Source organism: Mustela erminea, chromosome 14 (assembly GCF_009829155.1).
Source record: "Mustela erminea isolate mMusErm1 chromosome 14, mMusErm1.Pri, whole genome shotgun sequence".
Classification (NCBI taxonomy): Eukaryota; Metazoa; Chordata; class Mammalia; order Carnivora; family Mustelidae; genus Mustela; species Mustela erminea.
The window spans coordinates 22,237,442-22,260,106 of NC_045627.1; the positions used below are offsets into that span (position 1 = coordinate 22,237,442).

The window sequence follows — 22,665 nt, forward strand, 5'->3', positions numbered from 1 at the left end:
TTTTTTGGGGGAAATCAGCAAAAATTAAATGAGGTCTATAGATCTATATATGATATGTAATATATATTATGCATATGATTATGTGGCATATATACACATAAGCAATATGTATACACATATATCTATCTAGCTATCTACTAGAGAGAAAGGTTATCTGATCAGTACTCCTCACAACTGTCAAGGTGATCAAAAACAATAAAAGTAAAAAATTACCACAATCTAGAGAAGATGAAAGAGATACAATACCTAAAAGTAATCTGGTATGCTAGACTGGGTCCCAGAACAAGAATAAGGACATTAGGTAAAAACTAAGGAAATCCAAATAAAAATGTGGATTTAAGTTAATAATAATATCACTGTCGGTTCAGGAGTTTTTTAAAAATGTACCATACTAGAACTAGAGGGTACTATACTGAGTGAAATAAGTCAATCAGAGAAGGACAATTATCATATGATCTCTCTGATATGAGGAAGTTGAGAGGCAGGGTGGGGGGGTTGTAGAGGGTAGGGAAGGAAAAAATGAAACAAGAGGTGATCAGGAGGCAGTCAAACCATAAGAGACTCTTACTCTCACAAAACAAACTGAGAATTGCTGGGGGGAGGGGTTAGGGGTAGGGTGGCTAGGTGATGGACCTTGGGGAGGGTATATGCTATGGTGAGTGCTGTGAAACATGTAAGCCTAAGGATTCACAGACCTGTACCCCTGAGGCAAATAATACACTATATGTCAATTAAAAAAATGTACCATACTAATAAAATCTGTCAACAATAGGGGAAATTGGATGTGAGTTGTATGGTGTTTTATTTCTTCTCCTAAAATGTATTTAGGTCTAAAGAGTTAAAACAGGGGTGCCTGGGTGGCTCAGTGGGTTAAGCCACTGCCTTCGGCTCAGGTCATGATCTCAGGGTCCTGGGATCAAGTCCCGCATCAGGCTCTCTGCTCAGCAGGGAGCCTGCTTCCTCCTACCTCTCTCTCTGCCTGCCTCTATGCCTACTTGTGATCTCTGTCAAATAAATAAATAAAATCTTTAAAAAAAAAGAGTTAAAATAGGCCATTTCCATAATCACATTCATTATTACAAAATCCAAGACCTGAGCATGTCATTTATTAAAAGAAAATATTTTTAAAATAATAAAGCTTGGCTCATTTGTATTACATTTAGTTTTTTAAATGTTTATTTATTTATTTAAGAGAGAGAAAGAGAGAGAGGAGGGGAGGGGCAGAAGAAGAGAGAGAATCCTAAGCAGGCTCCACACCCAATTTGAGCCAGATTTGAGATGCTTCAAGGAAGATATTTAGCATTAATAAATGTACTTAATAAATGACAACTGTCATGAATTGTCAGGTAGAATGGTAGAATGAATCTACCGTTATCATTATCATTGGCCCTTATTCCATTCAGTGTTAGGAAAAATGATGCCACTCAAACGGCAAGGAGATCTGCATAGATACCTTACTGGGAACAAAATTTGGATAAGAATAAATTTAAATTCAATCTGGTGTGAAATTGCTTCTTAATGAGTATGCTTAATAATACAAAAGTAAAAAGAAATACTAGAATTATTATAAATCTCAACTTTATAGACATTTAAGCTGTTAACCAGGACATGATTTATGATGTATGAGTAATATCAATAATTATGAAAAAACAAACCCAAGGTAATTTCAACTGTAAACATTCATCTTCCTAAATTGTAAATGCCATTTTAAATTTAGATTTATGGAACATCCTTTTAAGTTTCCTATTATTAGTAACTTAAAGAACTCAATCAAACACAGATTTATTAAATTGGCGGGATGCTCTTGGAGACCATTGGCATTGAGCCTCACAAAACTGTGCATGCAGAAAAATCTTGTAGAGGAAGAAAAGGACACTTGGTCAAAAGGGAATCATTAATTTCACTTAATCAATAGGACTTTAGTTTTTCTGGGACATGAGAAGTAAGGTAAATATTCTCAAGTGGTATAATAGTCATAGCTGAATAAACATGTAATTTCCCCCTATAGTTATGTAAAAAGAGCAATAATTAACATAAATATGTGTTTTCCCCCAAGGGCCATGTAAAAAGAACTATAATTCTCATAGCTCATATTTACCAAGTCAAAAAAAAAAAAAAGTGGATTTTTTTCTTCTCATTGCTGTTGGGTAATTTAAGTAATTCATCACAATAATCCAGAAAGCTCTTTTTTGTTTCTTTAAAAATGTCACCATGAATGAGCTTCTTTTCAAATTTAACTCAAAGCAAGTTCTTACTCTCTAGGTCATCCTTATCTCAGGGACAAAGTGAACATTTATGTTAAATAATACTTTCCTATTTCATGGTTGTACCATTCATGGCTTACTGATAAGTCCAAGCACAGAACTCCTACAATGTTCCAGGCACTGTTCAATTCAACCAACAAAACAAAACACTGACTTTAATAAGGATTGCATTCTAATTTGGCAGATACAAAGGAAACAAACAAATAAATACATACACAATATCAGGTTTAAATAAGTCCTATAAAGGCAATCCATTTCAGACTGTCTCTTGAAATAGTTACAAAAGGGAAGCCTGGATGGCTCAGTTGGTTAAGCCTCTGCCTTTGGCTCAGGTTGAGCTCCTGTTGAGCAAGGAGCCCCTTCTCCCTCTGCAGGCTCTGCTTGCCCCTACCCCGCCCCTGTCCTTTGTACTCACACACTCTTTCTGTGACAAATAAATAAATAAAAATATTGGAAAAAAAAAGAAAGTTACAAAATATACACGTACATGGTATATGCTAAAATCCATGGACCTCCATTTCTGATTTAAAATTTATTACAGGTATCCATCAAACCCTATGAAGTAGGTAATCTAATATTTTTTTCATTCCCATTTTTAAGGAGAGGCAACTGGAGCACAGATAAAATATATTTATTTTTAAAATAAATGATAGGGGCACATGGGTGGCTGAGTGGTTTGGGGTGCCCAGATCTTGGTTTTGGCTCAGGTCATGATCTCAGGGTAATGGGATTGAGCCCCATGTGGAGCTCTACACTTGGAGGGGAGTCTGCTTGAAGATTCTCTCTGCTCTACACTCCTGTGTGTGCACACTCTCTTTCTCTCTCTCTCAAATAAATAAATAAATCTTAAAAATAAAAATAAATGATAAACCAACTCTAGCATGGTTGGACATCTGGGTTGTCTCCAGTTTTTAAATATGATGAAAAAGTCTTCAATAAATCTTCATGTATATATGTTTTGGTGGACATATGCAATAATTTATCTGGGGTATATATATCAAGGCAGAATTGCTGAGTCATAGCATATTTACCTGTTCACTTTTTCTAGGCACTGTAAACAGATCTCCAGTTACCTGGGTCAACTCACTCATCCACCAAAAATGTATGAAATCTGTGGTCACTCTCTAACTTTACCAATACATGGGGCTGTACTTCCTTTATATTAAAAGCTGAATTTTGTTTAAAATAAATAGATATAATTGAAACTCCATTTTGGTAAAGCCTATGAAAAAGGTATTCTTGTTAAAATTCATTTTTTTTTGTTGCTTGTTTTAAAAAAAAAAGTTTAAAAATATTGACTTTGTCCCCAGCAAACTCATTAAGCTCATTTTAATTGTAATAATTTATATGTTTATGTTGGCTTCTACATATACAGTAGTACCGTTCACAAATAATGAAAGCTTTATACGTCATTTTCTAAATAAGATGAGAAATTTCTAATTTGTTCCTCTTGTTTTTGTTAATTTTAAGCTAAGCTGCACAGTGACTAGAAAACATGCTCTGTGTAATTTCAGTCATTTGGAAGATGGCGACACTTCCTCTATAGGCTCCCATTTGGTAAAATCTTGTAAATGTGATATGTGCTTAAAAGGAAGGAGCTCCATGGCTGTTGTGTGCTTCTTCCCTGAGAATCTACCAGGTTAGGTCTGCAAATTTCACTATTCAAATCTTCTATTTCCTTACTGTTATTTCCCCTTGGATGTACGTTGTCAGTCAATGAGAGGTTTCACATTGTGAACTGCTGTTCCCTGTTAGGAATGTTATATCTTGAATTATTTTTGTTTAACTTATTGTGTATACTTTAATTATCTCACAGATCAGTCAGAAGTCAGAGTCTCACCAGACTTTAAAAAAAAAAAAAAATTGTCCTCGGGGCTGGATCCCTTTTTGGAGATTCTGGGAATGGATTTACTTCCCAACTCATTCTGGTAATTGGCTGGTCTTCATTATCATTGCAACTGTAGAGCATTATTTTTGCCCTCCTGGTGCCTAGCATGGCTTCCTTCTCTGCTCATAGAATGTGTTCACTGGCTCATGGTTCCATCCAACCTCAAAGCCAACACAAGGGGTCAAGTCTTTTTCACACGTACTCCTCCTGGATCCCTTCTTCGTCTGCTTCCTATTTCCTGCTTTCTTTTCTCTTGACTCTCAGACTCCAGCCAGAGAAAGTTCCATTCTTTTAAGTGCTCAGGTGATTAGGCTGGATCCACCAGGATAATCCAGGATAACCTCTCAATTAACTTCCAGAACTTTAATCATATCTGCAAAGTTCTTTTGCCAGGGATTAGCATGCCCATCGTGGGAAGCTATTATTCTACCCACCTCAGGTTTTCAAATCTCCCTCGATGAGAATGGATTTTTTTATTTCTCCTTTAATTCTTTCAATAATTTATTATTTCTGAGGCCATGTTATTAAGTGTAGTTTAATTCATAATTGCTCTAACCTTCTGGCAAATTGAATCTTGATCATCAGGAAAAGTTCCTTTTATTCTCTACCAGTGTCATTTGCCATAATGAGCCGTTTTGTCTGATAATAGTACAGCTACAACAACTTTTACATAATAACTATGTGGTATATCTACTTCCATCTTTTTATATTTTAGCTATCTGAGTCCTTATATTTAACTGGGTTTCATGCATGTTGCCTCCATGTGGCTTTATTTTTTAATTTAGTTGGAAAATTCACATCTTTCAACATTTTCTCCCTTACTTTTGATGTCATTTTTTAACAAGATGGTTTAAATCTACTCTTATTAAGTGTTTATATTTTACTCTGCCTATTCTGTTTCTCTTTGTCACCTTGCCTTACTTTGACAAGTTAATATGTATATTATTCATTATTTTATTCATGTTCTAGTGAATTTCAAGTGAATTTATCTCACAGATACTGGAATTCATCAAATCCTCCCTAGACTGAAATCTGCTTCCCCAAAGTGCTCATGTCTAAGATATTATTTTCTTGAGTAGCACCCACTGCCCTACTACAAGCCAAATTTTCAGAATCAACCTAAACAAAGTAGGGAGTGTCTACATCTTTTTTCCTGTACCCTCTACAGTCAACCAGCTCTTCTTCCTGTGAAGCTTTCCACCTGGATATCCTTCCTGGGTACTATCATTGTCTATTTCAACTGAAGGCTTTTTCCCTTACATTTCTCTGGCTCACCTCTTCAACGTGTTCTCCATCCGGCTGTGCTCCATGAATCAGCACAGCTGATGTGCTTCCATTGGTTAAGGCATCCGTGGTTCCTTAGTACCTAGAGCTCCTTCTTAACTGGCGGTGCCTTCAGGATCCAGCCCCTACTTCTTCTTCACATTTACCTCCTCCCATTCTGTCCCTCCTCATTTGCAGCTTTTATACAGAACTCCTTACAACTAAGCCAATGGCAGTGCAGGAAAATAAAATCTACTGAATTAAACAAAATGTAAGTAATAATAGGAACTGTTTACCAAATAAATTCAAAATGTCATCAGGAGACAACAGTGTTGATAAAAGACATGAAGTATGTATTTCTCAGGTCACAATAGAAATATTGTAACAATACAGTGGCATCAAATTTTATTTAACATAATTTTTATTTACAAAATGTTGTTCAGTTGTCATTTTGTAGATCAAAAATAAATGAACATTGGCAATTGCCTTGAATTCAACCTTTTAATTATGTTATAATGTATGATGTACATAATATGTGATTATGTATCATATACATATATAACTTCTGAATAGTATTTTTCCAAGTTTCCAAGTTAATCAAACACTTAGAAAACTATATGTATGTATATTTATATTTATATACTCACTAAGTAAATACTAAGTCTGATATATATTCTCTATCACTGTATGATATCCTTTTTTTTTTTTTTAAGTTTTATTATTTATTTTTAGTAATCGCTATACCCAAAATGTGGCTTTAACTCATGACCCTGAGATCAAGCATCACGTGTTCTTCCAACTGAGCTAGCCAGGTGCCCCTCAAATATGCAGAACAGTATTTTTTTTATCTTATTTTTTAAAAGATTTATTTATTTATTTAAAATTTTTTTTTTTTAAGAAAAATCAGTAGTATATTTATTTTTTTTCACATCCACATAACTTTTATTACTATATATTATTGTCATTGTTCCTTTTTGTTTTTAATCTCTGTACCTAATTTATTTATTATTTATTTTTTTTTATTTTTTTTTTTTATTTCCAGCATAACAGTATTCATTATTTTTGCACCACACCCCATGCTCCATGCAATCCGTGCCCTCTATAATACCCACCACCTGGTACCCCAACCTCCCACCCCCCGTCCCTTCAAAACCCTCAGATTGTTTTTCAGAGTCCATAGTCTCTCATGGTTCACCTCCCCTTCCAATTTCCCCCAACTCCCTTCTCCACTCTAAGTCCCCATGTCCTCCATGCTATTTGTTATGCTCCACAAATAAGTGAAACCATATGATAATTGACTCTCTCTGCTTGACTTATTTCACTCAGCATAATCTCTTCCAGTCCCGTCCATGTTGCTACAAAAGTTGGGTATTCATCCTTTCTGATGGAGGCATAATACTCTATCCCCAGGGGTACAGGTCTGTGAATCACCAGGTTTACACACTTCACAGCACTCACCAAAGCACATACCCTCCCCAATGTCCATAATCCCACCCCCTTCTCCCAAACCCCCTCCCCCCAGCAACCCTCAGTTTGTTTTGTGAGATTAAAAGTCACTTATGGTTTGTCTCCCTCCCAATCCCATCTTGTTTCATTTATTCTTCTCCTACCCACTTAAGCCCCCATGTTGCATCACCACTTCCTCATATCAAGGAGATCATATGATAGTTGTCTTTCTCTGCTTGACTTATTTCGCTAAGCATGATACGCTCTAGTTCCATCCATGTTGTCGCAAATGGCAAGATTTCATTTCTTTTGATGGCTGCATAGTATTCCATTGTGTATATATACCACCTCTTCTTGATCCATTCATCTGTTGATGGACATCTAGGTTCTTTCCATAGTTTGGCTATTGTGGACATTGCTGCTATAAACATTCGGGTGCATGTGCCCCTTCGGATCACTACGTTTGTATCCTTAGGGTAAATACCCAATAGTGCAATTGCTGGGTCATAGGGCAGTTCTATTTTCAACATTTTGAGGAACCTCCATGCTGTTTTCCAGAGTGGCTGCACCAGCTTGCATTCCCACCAACAGTGTAGGAGGGTTCCCCTTTCTCCGAATCCTCGCCAGCATCTGTCATTTCCTGACTTGTTGATTTTAGCCATTCTGACTGGTGTGAGGTGATATCTCATTGTGGTTTTGATTTGTATTTCCCTGATGCCAAGTGATATGGAGCACTTTTTCATGTGTCTGTTGGCCATCTGGATGTCTTCTTTGCAGAAATGTCTGTTCATGTCCTCTGCCCATTTCTTGATTGGATTATTTGTTCTTTGGGTGTTGAGTTTGCTAAGTTCTTTATAGATTCTGGACACTAGTCCTTTATCTGATATGTCATTTGCAAATATCTTCTCCCATTCTGTCAGTTGTCTTTTGATTTTGTTAACTGTTTCCTTTGCTGTGCAAAAGCTTTTGATCTTGATGAAATCCCAATAGTTCATTTTTGCCCTTGCTTCCCTTGCCTTTTGCGTTGTTCCTAGGAAGATGTTGCTGCGGTTGAGGTCAAAGAGGTTGCTGCCTGTGTTCTCCTCAAGGATTTTGATGGATTCCTTTCGCACATTGAGGTCCTTCATCCATTTTGAGTCTATTTTTGTGTGTGGTGTAAGGAAATGGTCCAATTTCATTTTTCTGCATGTGGCTGTCCAATTTTCCCAGCACCATTTATTGAAGAGGCTGTCTTTTTGCCATTGGACATTCTTTCCTGCTTTGTCGAAGATTAGTTGACCATAGAGTTGAGGGTCTATTTCTGGGCTCTCTATTCTGTTCCATTGATCTATGTGTCTGTTTTTGTGCCAGTACCATGCTGTCTTGATGACGACAGCTTTGTAATAGAGCTTGAAGTCCGGAATTGTGATGCCACCAACGTTGGCTTTCTTTTTCAATATCCCTTTGGCTATTCGAGGTCTTTTCTGGTTCCATATAAATTTTAGCATTATTTGTTCCATTTCTTTGAAAAAGATGGATGGTACTTTGATAGGAATTGCATTAAATGTGTAGATTGCTTTAGGTAGCATAGACATTTTCACAATATTTATTCTTCCAATTTAGGAGCATGGAACATTTTTCCATTTCTTTATGTCTTCCTCAATTTCTTTCATGAGTACTTTATAGTTTTCTGAGTATAGATTCTGTGTCTCTTTGGTTAGGTTTATTCCTAGGTATCTTACGGTTTTGGGTGCAATTGTAAATGGGATTGACTCCTTAATTTCTCTTTCTTCTGTCTTGCTGTTGGTGTAGAGAAATGCAACTGATTTCTGTGCATTGAATTTATATCCTGACACTTTACTGAATTCCTGTATAAGTTCTAGCAGTTTTGGAGTGGAGTCTTTTGGGTTTTCCACATATAGTATCATATCATCTGTGAAGAGTGATAATTTGACTTCTTCTTTGCCGATTTGGATGCCTTTAATTTCCTTTTGTTGTCTGATTGCTGAGGCTAGGACCTCTAGTACTATGTTGAATAGCAGTGGTGATAATGGACATCCCTGCCGTGTTCCTGACCTTAGCGGAAAAGCTTTCAGTTTTTCTCCATTGAGAATGATATTTGCGGTGGGTTTTTCATAGATGGCTTTGATGATATTGAGGTATGTGCCCTCTATCCCTACACTTTGAAGAGTTTTGATCAGGAAGGGATGCTGTACTTTGTCAAATGCTTTTTCAGCATCTATTGAGAGTATCATATGGTTCTTGTTCTTTCTTTTATTGATGTGTTGTATCACATTGACTGATTTGCGGATGTTGAACCAACCTTGCAGCCCTGGAATAAATCCCACTTGGTCGTGGTGAATAATCTTTTTAATGTACTGTTGAATCCTATTGGCTAGTATTTTGTTGAGTATTTTCGCATCTGTGTTCATCAAGGATATCGGTCTATAGCTCTCTTTTTTGGTGGGATCCTTGTCTGGTTTTAGGATCAAGGTGATGCTGGCCTCATAAAATGAGTTTGGAAGTTTTCCTTCCATTTCTATTTTTTGGAACAGTTTCAGGAGAATAGGAATTAGTTCTTCTTTAAATGTTTGGTAGAATTCCCCCGGGAAGCCGTCTGGCCCTGGGCTTTTGTTTGTTTGGAGATTTTTAATGACTGTTTCAATCTCCTTACTGGTTATGGGTCTGTTCAGGCTTTCTATTTCTTCCTGGTTCAGTTGTGGTAGTTTATATGTTTCTAGGAATGCATCCATTTCTTCCAGATTGTCAAATTTATTGGCGTAGAGTTGCTCATAGTATGTTCTTATAATAGTTTGTATTTCTTTGGTGTTAGTTGTGATCTCTCCTCTTTCATTCATGATTTTATTTATTTGGGTCCTTTCTCTTTTCTTTTTGATAAGTCGGGCCAGGGGTTTATCAATTTTATTAATTCTTTCAAAGAACCAGCTCCTAGTTTCGTTGATTTGTTCTATTGTTTTTTTGGTTTCTATTTCATTGATTTCTGCTCTGATCTTTATGATTTCTCTTCTCCTGCTGGGCTTAGGGTTTCTTTCTTGTTCTTTCTCCAGCTCCTTTAGGTGTAGGGTTAGGTTGTGTACCTGAGACCTTTCTTGTTTCTTGAGAAAGGCTTGTACCGCTATATATTTTCCTCTCAGGACTGCCTTTGTTGTGTCCCACAGATTTTGAACCGTTGTATTTTCATTATCATTTGTTTCCATGATTTTTTTCAATTCTTCTTTAATTTCCCGGTTGACCCATTCATTCTTTAGAAGGATGCTGTTTAGTCTCCATGTATTTGGGTTCTTTCCAAACTTCCTTTTGTGGTTGAGTTCTAGCTTTAGAGCATTGTGGTCTGAAAATATGCAGGGAATGATCCCAATCTTTTGATACCGGTTGAGTCCTGATTTAGGACCGAGGATGTGATCTATTCTGGAGAATGTTCCATGTGCACTAGAGAAGAATGTGTATTCTGTTGCTTTGGGATGAAATATTCTGAATATATCTGTGATGTCCATCTGGTCCAGTGTGTCGTTTAAGGCCTTTATTTCCTTGCTGATCTTTTGCTTGATGATCTGTCCATTTCAGTGAGGGGAGTGTTAAAGTCCCCTACTATTATTGTATTATTGTTGATGTGTTTCTTTGATTTTGTTATTAATTGGTTTATATAGTTGGCTGCTCCCACGTTGGGGGCATAGATATTTAAAATTGTTAAATCTTCTTGTTGGACAGACCCTTTGAGTATGATATAGTGTCCTTCCTCATCTCTTATTATAGTCTTTGGCTTAAAATCTAATTGATCTGATATAAGGATTGCCACTCCTGCTTTCTTCTGATGTCCATTAGCATGGTAAATTCTTTTCCACCCCCTCACTTTAAATCTGGAGGTGTCTTCGGGCTTAAAATGAGTTTCTTGGAGGCAACATATAGACGGGTTTTGTTTTTTTATCCATTCTGATACCCTGTGTCTTTTGACAGGGGCATTTAGCCCATTAACATTCAGGGTAACTATTGAGAGATATGAATTTAGTGCCATTGTATTGCCTGTAAGTTGACTGTTACTGTATATGGTCTCTGTTCCTTTCTGATCTACCACTTGTAGGCTCTCTCTTTGCTTAGAGGACCCCTTTCAATATTTCCTGTAGAGCTGGTTTGGTATTTGCAAATTCTTTCAGTTTTTGTTTGTCCTGGAAGCTTTTAATCTCTCCTTCTATTTTCAATGATAGCCTAGCTGGATATAGTATTCTTGGCTGCATGTTTTTCTCGTTTAGTGCTCTGAAAATATCATGCCAGCTCTTTCTGGCCTGCCAGGTCTCTGTGGATAAGTCAGCTGCCAATCTAATATTTTTACCATTGTATGTTACAGACTTCTTTTCCCGGGCTGCTTTCAGGATTTTCTCTTTGTCACTGAGACTTGTAAATTTTACTATTAGGTGACAGGGTGTGGGCCTATTCCTATTGATTTTGAGGGGCGTTCTCTGAACCTCCTGAATTTTGATGCTCGTTCCCTTTGCCATATTGGGGAAATTCTCCCCAATAATTCTCTCCAGTATACCTTCTGCTCCCCTCTCTCTTTCTTCTTCTTCTGGAATCCCAATTATTCTAATGTTGTTTCGTCTTATGGTGTCACTTATCTCTCGAATTCTCCCCTCGTGGTCCAGTAGCTGTTTGTCCCTCTTTTGCTCAGCTTCTTTATTCTCTGTCATTTGGTCTTCTATATCACTAATTCTTTCTTCTGCCTCATTTATCCTAGCAGTGAGAGCCTCCATTTTTGATTGCACTTCATTAATAGCTTTTTTGATTTCAACTTGGTTAGATTTTAGTTCTTTTATTTCTCCAGAAAGGGCTTTTATATCTCTCGAGAGGGTTTCTCTAATATGTATGATATCCTTTTTTAAAAAGAATTATATTGGGGTGCCTGGGTGTCACAGTGAGTTAAAGGTTCTTCCTTCGGCTCAGGTCATGATCCCAGGGTCCTGGGATCAAGCCCCGCGTTGGGCTCTCTGTTCAGCAAGGAGCCTGTTTCCCCCCTTTCTCTGCCTGCCTCTCTGCCTACTTATCATCTCTGTCTGTCAAATAAATAAATAAAATCTTAAAAAAATAAGATTTATTTATTTTAGAGAGAGAGAACATGAGTGGGGGAAGGGGCAGAGAGAGTCTTAAGTAGACTCCATGCTAAGTGCAGAGACCAAGGTAGGACTTGATCTCATAACCCTGAGATCCTACCTGAGGCAAAACCAAGGTCAGACACTTTAATCGACTGGGCCACCCAGGTGCCTGTATATGATTTCTTCTTAACATCTCAAGGGGAGTGATAACAAGGGTAAGGGAACTTTTTCAGGTAAGGCCATGTTGTAAATATTTCCAGCTTTGTGGGCCATACTGGCTCAGTTGAAGCTGACACCAGCTAGACCCCAGTACCCGACCTTGACCTCCCACTTGCTTGTACTCACCAACCTTTGTCCCACATTTTCCCTTTCTTCCCCCAGCTTATCTCTTAACTCAGACAAATGGAAACCAAGAAACCATCCCTCCTGCCCTCACAAGACCTGGAGCTGGCCCAGACCACCCAGCCACTTTGAGCTAACACTTGACTCATGCCTGTGCAAAGGGATGATGGAGTGACCGCTAGAATGACTGACAACTACATTTACCTCTTTACAATACTAAAAAATCTCTGCCTGCGGAGGAACTCAAGCCTCTTTATACAGTAGGCAATGTACATATAGGCAGGCTTTCTTAAGATGTAAGCATAAATTCAAAACCACAAAAGACTAAGTAATAAAATTGTTTTAAGGAATGAATATAGGATGAAATCATTACAATGGGTACAGTAAGAAAATAACAAAGAGAATACATTTTGTTTATTATTATTATTTTTAGAAACTGCCTATATTTCTGTCATTGATATTTGAACCTAAGTAAATAATCTAACCAAGTCAATGAAATAAAACTACAAAATAGCAAAGCATAAATAACCTATACAGCATAGAAACCAGTGAAATCTGAAGAAGGGAACATTTTGTAGAAAGCTACATTTTTGAACTAAGTCCTTCCCCATCTGAAGCTGTAAGATTACAATTAGTCTCAATTTGAGTAAAAGGATAGAAAATGTCACTGCAGTAAAGCACCCTACCTAATACAAAGCAGTCATGCACACCCTTTGTCTATTACGAATTACAAAACATTTTGCCCTCAGCACATTTCCAAAGCAAAGTAAAAGAAAACCTAAGCTATCTAACTGAGAAGCCGAAAAGCCATCTCAACTGAAAATCACAGGCTTAAAATAACTCAAAATTTAAATTCGTTCATTCTCTCCTTCCCTCTTTCCTTCCTTCAAGAGATCATAAACCATCCACCTATTGAGAGATGGCAAGGGAACATTCTTCCAGAAACGACCAACAAATTATCTCTAATAAAACACATCATGTCACAGCAGCTAAGTACATTAAAGATGATATTTAAGGTGATAAAAAGAACAAATTAGTATTGACTAAAAAAAAGTACACCAACTGTGAAGAGATCATTAAAGACCAGGACAAATATAACCTCTATATAATTTTGAGATTATTTCTTTGCAAGCTTAACTGTCTGTCTTGACTTGCCCTTGTTTGCTTTCTATGTCAAAAGTAATTTTGGGGGATGAGATGCATGTGTTATTAGAGACATCACAGCCTGAAAATATTTATCCTTAAAAATTGCTTAAGAATGATCATCTACAATTAGACCATGCAATCTGTTCTTCAAACCAACTAGACTAATTACTTAATGAAACAACTGTCCAAAATTAATTGAGAGTCTTCAATTACCCAGAGAGAAAAAAATACTTGCAATGCCTGATGTCCTGCTCACAAGCAAGGAATTATAATTCCTTCTTGGTGTCCAGACACAGGCATTGATATTTTGGCAAACTCTTGAAACACAAATAGAAGAACATGTTTACAAAGAGTAAAAAAGACTGGCCTTTTATGCAATGTTGAATGACTTAAAATAGGCTCATACAATGCAACATTTCATTTAACAGTCCTCATTTTGATAGTAATGCAAAATATTTGAACATTTCCTGCTCTTACTAATTTTTCCATTTGCAGATATTTTGCTCACTCTGTTTTTCTTAAATTCATTATAGAATATTTTAAAGGCATTCGACTATAACAAATAAGGTAACTCAATAAAAACTAAAGCAACAACAATGCTCTAACATGGGAACTAAGCCAAAAAGAAGTGGAGATGGAAGGACAGACCTGTAACTCTGGACATATGGGATTTTCCTTCCATTAATGGTGTCCATCCAGTGCAGGGACCTGGTTCGTAAGCATGAAAACTGAGGCATAAAAGGATCTAGTTCAAAATACTAACTTACCTTACACAAAGCTAAGATGTGGGACTTTTCTTAACCTCAGGCTTCTTAACCTAGGACTTTGGTAGCCTTCTACACTTTAATGGCAGAGATGAGTGGTTGGAATAGGAATAGGACATCTCCAAGGGCTAAAATCCACTAATTTTTCTTCTAGAACACAGTACATAATTTCAGTGACATGTTTGCTCCTAATGTGAAAGTGTGATGGTCAGGCTATTCTTCTGTTTCACAGGTTAACTATGTCCTAAAATTTCAAGTTGTGTATATGTGTGTGTGAATACACATATGCACACATATATGTATATATATACACACACATACATATATATGTGTATATATATATACATATATATATATCTCAACCATGGGTTACACAACATATGAAATATATCTAATTTAAAACTTAACATGAGAAACTATGGACTCTGAAAAACAATCTGAGGGTTTTGAAGGGACGGGGGGTGGGAGGTTGGGGTACCAGGTGGTGGGTATTATAGAGGGCACGGATTGCATGGAGCACGGGGTGTGGTGCAAAAATAATGAATACTGTTATGCTGGAAATAAAAAAAAAATAAAACTTAACATGATGCTCAGAATAAAGAATTGTATGTAGAAAATTTTAAAAATGAAAGTAATAATTGTGATTATAGTATTATGATATAATACTATAAGTATAATCCCTGACACGTATTGTTAAAATCAGTTACTTGAAAGTGGTGACAATGTAGCATACACATGTGTATTAAGAAGTAGTGAAGAAATTATTGAACCACAGACGGGTTTTATTCCCAACTCCGTGACCAGTTCAGAGCATAATGTAACTAATTCTTACTCTTCCTCTTGGTGTCTGGTTTCTCAGGTTGAATACGGACAGTGAGTCATCAGGACTTTAATTGTGGAAACTTCTTTCATAAATCTGTAATAATGACTTGATACCTGTCTTTTGGATTTTAATGACATGTATAATATTTTGACTTCAACACTCTATTAAACTGAGCAATTTTTAAAAATTTTTGAGAAAGTTTTAGAACCTTTTTGTCTTAACTGCATTAACTGTATGTCTTGTACTGAAAGGAGAAATCTCATGGAAAATAGCTTGTAATCTTGCATGTGGTAAAATCTATTTAATGTAATTTAATTTAAATTTATAGGCAGCCAGGCAGGAATGTAGTTGCAGGACACAGGGATACACACACACATATGTGTTTATATTTATATACAAGCAGGATTTATATGATATATATGACTGAGCATATATGCACACACAAAAATACATAGATACACATATGTACATATATGTGCACATAATTGCAGCCTATGTACAAACATATACACACAAGCCAATTGCACTAAGAGCTATGGAAGATCTACTCAAATATGTGAAGGATTAGAAAAAGAGCTAAATTTCATTTTTTCTTGTAATTATGTTTTGTGGTTTAAAGAAGCTTTTGGTTCTTTCCAAGCAAATAAATATAAAAGAGTTTAAGCAAAATCAAATGAGGGGGATATGACCATCGATTACACATGTTCTCAGGATCAAATCACGGAAGGTACAGCCATCAAATCCATGGGGTAGGAATGCCTCAGTGGACTTTACAGAAATGTGTGAGAGAGAATCCTATATGAGCAGGTTTGCAAAGAAACCCAGGCTTCTCCAAATAATGTTTAAGATAAAAGGTTTAACTTTTCTGTAAATTTGTATCACTCTAACTGATGTTTATCCAAAGTAGAAGTTTAGAGTCTGGATGGACTGAACATCAGTGACCATGAGCAGTCAGGGATGACTAAGCAAATAGGACATGGGCATAGTGGTGGAGTTAAACTTGAAAAGATGAATAAAAATAGGAGACTTGCAAGATGGGGAAGATTCGGTTGTAAGTACAGTGCATGGTGTGAACTTAGCCCTAGGAATGGAAATGTTTGTGAGACATGCAGAAATTAACCTGAACAGTGACACATTAACAGAGAGAACCTTACCCTAAGAATGCACTGAGGAAAGGTCAGATTATAGAAGGCCTTGAAAGTCAGCCAGTGGAGACAGATGACCTTTTTCCAGAAAATAATGAGAAATTTTACACAACTTCTGAATAGGGGAGTGATAAGTTTAAAATAGTACTTGAAAAGGTTATTTTTCAGCAAGGGGCTGAGAAGGTGGGAGGGAGGAGTGGAAGTAGTCAGATCATACAGGGCACTCTGATATTCAAACTGAACAATGTAAATTTCTTCAAAAAAAAAAAAACTAAAGATGGAACTCTAGGAACTGTTAAATGAGGTACAAGAGTGGGTTTTACTATGAGATCTGATGTCTGACATTAATTCATCTGATTCCAGTTTATCCACAGATGAAGTCAGCACTCAAACAAAGCCAAATCACATTCAAAGAGTGTATTTCAGATGCTAACATAATTAACCATGTAATATGGTCAATTACATTAATTAGCATCTGTCTGTTTTAGCAGGAAACTTTTAAATAAAATCACCTCAAAAAAGTTAACTTTGACCAGGAAACTTGACCTGTTAGCCTTAAAAGAAGAGTTCATGATTTTATTGGTTTTTTGTTGTTGTTGTTGTTGCTGTTTTTCTGTTGTTTTTTTTTTTTTTAAGTAACTCAATCTACAAAGGCTTATGTTATAAGAAACAGAATTTCTTTCTTTTTTTTTTTTTTGACTAGAAGAACATTGAGATAAATAAGATCCATTTTTTTTTTTAAATTTTATTCATTTATTTGACAGACAGAGATCACAAGTAGGCAAGAGGCAGGCAGAGAAAGAGAGGAGGAAGCAAGCTCCCCGCGGAGCAGAGAGCCCAATGTGGGCCTCGATCCTAGGACCCTGGGATCATGACCTGAGCCAAAGGCAGAGGCTTTAACCCACTGAGCCACCTAGGTGCCCCAATAAGATACATTTTAAATAATTTGAAAAAGCAAGTGTGTACAGGTTAAAGGCCCAAATGCTGTGTATAATGTCCCAAGTACCTGTTCCTCCTATAAAGCAATTATGGAGATTTTAATGTTCAAATAACATCTGGGAGGTTAAAAAAAAAATCTACTAAAATATGCAGATAAAAATGTGGGCCATTAAAATTAAAAATGTGATTCATTTCTATAAGTCTAAAATATGCATAATAGTTGATACCAGAGATACATTAGAGATATTTTCTTAGTGGAATCACAAAAAAATTAGCAGAGTAACCACTGTTGTGTTTTTTTGTTTGGTTGGTTTTTGTTTTGTTTTTGTTTGTTTTTTTAATAACATGAAAGGGCTTCTTGACCCATGGATTTTGGCTCAAAGGGGGAAAAAAAAGAAAACAACAAAAAAGCACTAGTTCTAATGAAAGCAGTAGTACTTACAATTTTTAAGAATTAATCAGCATAAGAACTGAGTTGCAATTTATTTTTAAATATTTGCATATGCTAGAATTTGATTTTAAAATAAAGGAAATAACTTCAGGTGCCTGGGAGGCTCAGTCGGTGAAGCTTCTGCCTTTGGCTCGGGTCATGATGTCAGGGTCCTGGGATTGAGTCCTGCATTGGGGTCCCTGCTCTGTGCAGAGTCTGCCTCTGCTTCTATAGCCCCCTGCTCCTGCCCTCTCAAGTAAATAAAATATTTTTAAAAATAAATAAAAATAAAATTAAGGAAGTAACTTTACATTAAAAGAGTATCAAATAGATAGTCTCTTCCAAGTATTTAATTCCTATCACCACCTCAGAGATATGGAGAACAATCAGTTCAAGAAGTTATGATGAGAATAAAGAACTACTGTTGAGCCTCAGTAAATGCATATGTGGATTTGGGCATGAAATTGTCTGAGATGATCAAAAATACTGATATTTTGGTCATTATTATAAGCAAATCAGATTTTGCCTATAGCAAAATGAATTCCTGAGAATTTACCAGACATCACCCAGTCTTATATCTTCTGGAGCATTATTCCTTAATTTTTTTGTTTAATATATCTGAACAGTTAAACCTATTATAATGGGTAGCATCATTTCCAGGCACACATAGTGTCTCATGAGCTGCACAGATCAATAAAAAGGGCATGAAGGAAGAGTAGCTGGAGACTGACCTCATTCACGGTGGCGTAGTAGCTCTCGTGTTTGAACGTGGGTGAGTTGTCGTTCCTGTCCCTCACCACGATTCGAACTTCATGGTAGATCACAGTGCCCACCTTCCTGTTGATGCACTGCACTTGCACCACGATGGAGTGTATGTTCATCGGGGGCTGCAATACAGAAATCGGGCCTTTTGGTGAAGAAAAGCCTTGGGACAGAAGTGTCTCACTTATGGTCCAAGCACATTTGTTTCATAAAATGTTCTATGCTTGTTCATTTGAAATAAGAATAATCGATAAAAATGGATCCATTTGGTGGGAATGCAAGCTGGTGCAGCCACTCTGGAAAACAGCATGGAGGTTCCTCAAAATGTTGAAAATAGAACTGCCCTATGACCCAGCAATTGCACTATTGGGTATTTACCCTAAAGATACAAACATAGTGATCCAAAGGGGCACGTGCACCCGAATGTTTATAGCAGCAATGTCCACAATAGCCAAACTATGGAAAGAACCTAGATGTCCATCAACAGATGAATGGATCAAGAAGATGTGGTATATATACACAATGGAATACTATGCAGCCATCAAAAGAAATGAAATCTTTCCATTTGCGACAACATGGATGGAACTAGAGTGTATCATGCTTAGTGAAATAAGTCAAGCAGAGAAAGACAACTATCATATGATCTCCCTGATATGAGGAAGTGGTGATGCAACATGGGGGCTTAAGTGGGTAGGAGAAGAATAAATGAAACAAGATGGGATTGGGAGGGAGAGAAACCATAAGTGACTCTTAATCTCACAAAACAAACTGAGGGTTGCTGGGGGGAGGGGGTTTGGGAGAAGGGGGTGGGATTATGGACATTGGGGAGGGTGTGTGCTTTGGTGAGTGCTGTGAAGTGTGTAAACCTGGTGATTCACAGACCTGTACCCCTGGGGATAAAAATATATGTTTATAAAAAATAAAAAATTAAAAAAAATGGATCCATTTGCCATCTTTTAAGGATGAGAGAAGCAACTGTGATTATTTCACTGTTGAATTTTGCATCACAGAATAACAGGCTCTCGGCAAGTGTGTGGACCCTCTGAGGATGGTGGTGAGCACAATCACAGAACCAGTGCAGAGACAGAGGGACAAAATGGAGTCTGTCCCTCCTGGAGTTAAGATAGCAATGATATGAACTTGCCATCTGTAAAAACGATGTGTTCATGGTAAAATCTCTGGGGAAGAGCGGTTGCATATCATGCATGCTCATTTACACTTTTGCTAAAATATGTTTATATCCGATAAAAATTAAATATAATCAAAAGAGAATCCGTTCATAATCCACCAAACTTACTCGTTCTATACATTTAAATGCTTCTTTGCTGATCTTTCTTTCTCCAAATATACACCTATTACACATGCACACACACACAAACGGTAAATCATCCCATGTTTTTAAATATAAATTTATTAAGGCATTTTGGTGTATAATATAATGCTGCATCCTGTGATTTAACCATACTGCATTATAAGTCCATAGCATAATTTCTCTTGGTACAGACTAATAATAAGATATTCTATGATGTCCATTTTTATCATTATAAACCATATTTCAATAATAATCTGTATATAAATATATGCCCACTTGTCCCCCTCTTAATGATAAATTCCTGAAGGGGAAAAGTGTCATCCAAAGGGCACTTAATAGCTCAGGTCACATGGCCAAGAGGTTCCAGAATTGGGATGCAAATCTACATTTCTTTGACCCTTGAGTCAATGTGTTTAATGTTACAAAATATTCCTTTGTGGTTTTAAATTCTTCTTCTAGCTTATAAAATTTTCCCTCTAAATACATCACTCTATCAGAATGACATATTCTGGCTACCTGTTGGAAAGATGAGATCTCCAGTCTGCTCTCTCCTTCCAACTTCTCCCCTCACTGTTTATCTTTCTTTATTGCTTTTCTCACCTGCTTCTTGGCATATTACACATTTTACATATTGATTTCAGTCTGCCTTCCTTCACTGGGCTGGAAGGTCCATGAACCTAGCGTTGGATGTTATCATGACTAAGGCTCTGTGCCCAGTAACCACACTGTGCCTACAGAAGGTAATCTGTTCATGTCAGACTGTGTGGCTTCCAGCCACTTATGGAGACCTACTAACCATACATTCGGAGCGAAATCGGGATAAAAATACCAGTACGATGGGATCACCCTAAGGATCACCTGAGGTTACCCTGAGCCAGGCACACCTATAAACACCTGTATTTTTATTTATAACCCAAGAAAGCAAAATGCATGGAATTTATGAATACAAACTGATAATATTGGATTATGAAATAACTTATTAAATTTTTGGATTGAAACTGATTTAAAGACACAGCAAGGGTCACTGGAGGCTAGGATACGTTCATTAAAAATGTCACAGGCCACATTTCTAAGTGAGAAGAACACTGTAGGGACCATATCTAAACTAAAGCTAACTTTGTTGAATCTCAAGGTATTTTTTTACAGCCGGTAAAGAAAAAAAGGCATTTTAATTTATTTGTACCTGACTGAATAAATGTACCTAGAGAGAATAAATTTAAGAATTATTAACATATGCAGGCAGGTACCTGGTAAAGGGCTGTATAGCTCTGTGTTTCCCTTTTAATTACTGACATAATGATGGCATTAAAGTCCTGTGTATAAAATCAGTAAATGTCACAAAGCTCAGAGGGATATATCATACACTTAATGATGAAAGGCAGCATTCCAAATCATTTTAATAAGTCAGAATACCAGGTTATATAATGATGTATTTTTACAATAATAACTTTAATTCACCTTGTTGGTATCAGGACAAACAACAACAATAACAACAAAAACCACCTTAATTACCCATGTACACTAAATGGCTATGAACATTCATGTGAAAATATAACAATGACATTTTAATGAGTAAAGGATGGGTTTACACACCGACACTGTAAATGGATTGCAGGGGCAGTAAAGTCATACAAACTTCATATTCATTAATAATATCAATGCAGAGATTGGTGGACTAGAGTGAGCACCATTTTATAGACAGCTGTGAAGTCTGAACACCTTGAGAAAGTGTGATAAAAATTGAGGATATTTAAGCTAAAAAATGCAAGATGCATCAGACAGCTGAATGGTTATTTTGAGAAGCTTTACTAGTTTATTCAGTGTAGTCTCAGAGAGCAGAAAGAACCACAATGAATAAAAATTTCGCAAAGCATGGTTTTTTCCTTCAATATAAGTAGTGGTTTTGTATTAATCCAAAGCAGCACAGAATTGAATGGACCATCTCATAAAGCAAGCCCATCCCTGAAAATCTGCAGCCTTGAGGCAAAAAGATCATTTCAAAAGATTAGGTCTATTTTTACTATCAGTTTGAAAGTGTTTCCTTTAATAGATTTTTAAGGCAAGTCCTGTGTATTTCAATTGTAAAGTAAAAAACAAAAAACAAAAACCAAGCAACAACAGATAAATACCCCCCAAAATCACAAAGACAAAACAAAACAAAACAAAACAAAAACATGTATTTGTACTGTTACTGTGGATTTTAAAGGAAAGTCATGCATATTTCAATTGGAAAGTAAAAAACAAACAAAACAAACCAAAAAAACACCACAAAGACAAAAACAAAAAACAAAAAAATAAAAAACAAATACTTGTACTGTTAGCCCTTGGCACCCATTTAGAAGACAGGTGAATTAAATTCTTCTAAAGTTACTTATCTTCTAAATATTACAAGAGACCTATAAAACTGTTTCCTCTCAACTTGGAGCACTATATTGAGTGAGAGCATGGGAACGCTGGGACAGAGAGGTCACAATCTTTGCAAGAAGGGAAGCAAATGCACATTGCGCTGAGCCCCTACTTAGTCCTGTGACATGCCCATAAATTAGACATAACTAGGTCACTTGGAGCTCTGGCCACTTTTAACTTCAGCTCCCTATGCAACTGTGAGTAACATGGATAGGCCTTAGCTTGCAATAAATCCTAAACATAATGGATCACATTGAAGGCCAGAATTCCCGGCGGCTCATATAACACACGTTGTAATCTCGCCTTGGAATGGATTCTATTCTGCTGTATAAGAAGGTCATAAATATATCAAGTACGGTTCTACAGTCAGTGAGAGTTGAGGGACTACAAAATGCTTAGGAATCTGTTAGGGAAGTTTTAGGTTATCTTTCCTACCTGCTGGCAAAAATAAGTCCTGCCAATTTTTTCTTCCCTAATTCTCTTAAATTGCTTCATACATAAAGAAGAAGAAGAAGAAGAAAAAAAAACACTGTGTATAAATTTTGGGGCTAATTAGTTAAAACAACTACCATTCACATATACCTAGACATGCCAAATACTCTCTCAATTTAAAAACGAATGTTTAACAGAATGTATGAATGCATATTTATG

General features: G+C 36.5%; 1 protein-coding gene across 1 annotated transcript in view; it reads right to left on the reverse strand.

Moving 5' to 3' along the window:
* The window catches only part of PCDH15 (protocadherin related 15), a 1,723,534-nt gene that overhangs the window by 511,732 nt on the left and 1,189,137 nt on the right, over positions 1-22,665 (reverse strand). The window contains exon 8 of the mRNA XM_032313059.1: positions 18,266-18,421. Within this exon, the coding sequence (XP_032168950.1) occupies positions 18,266-18,421 (156 nt within the window). The remainder of the gene's footprint in view (positions 1-18,265; positions 18,422-22,665) is intronic.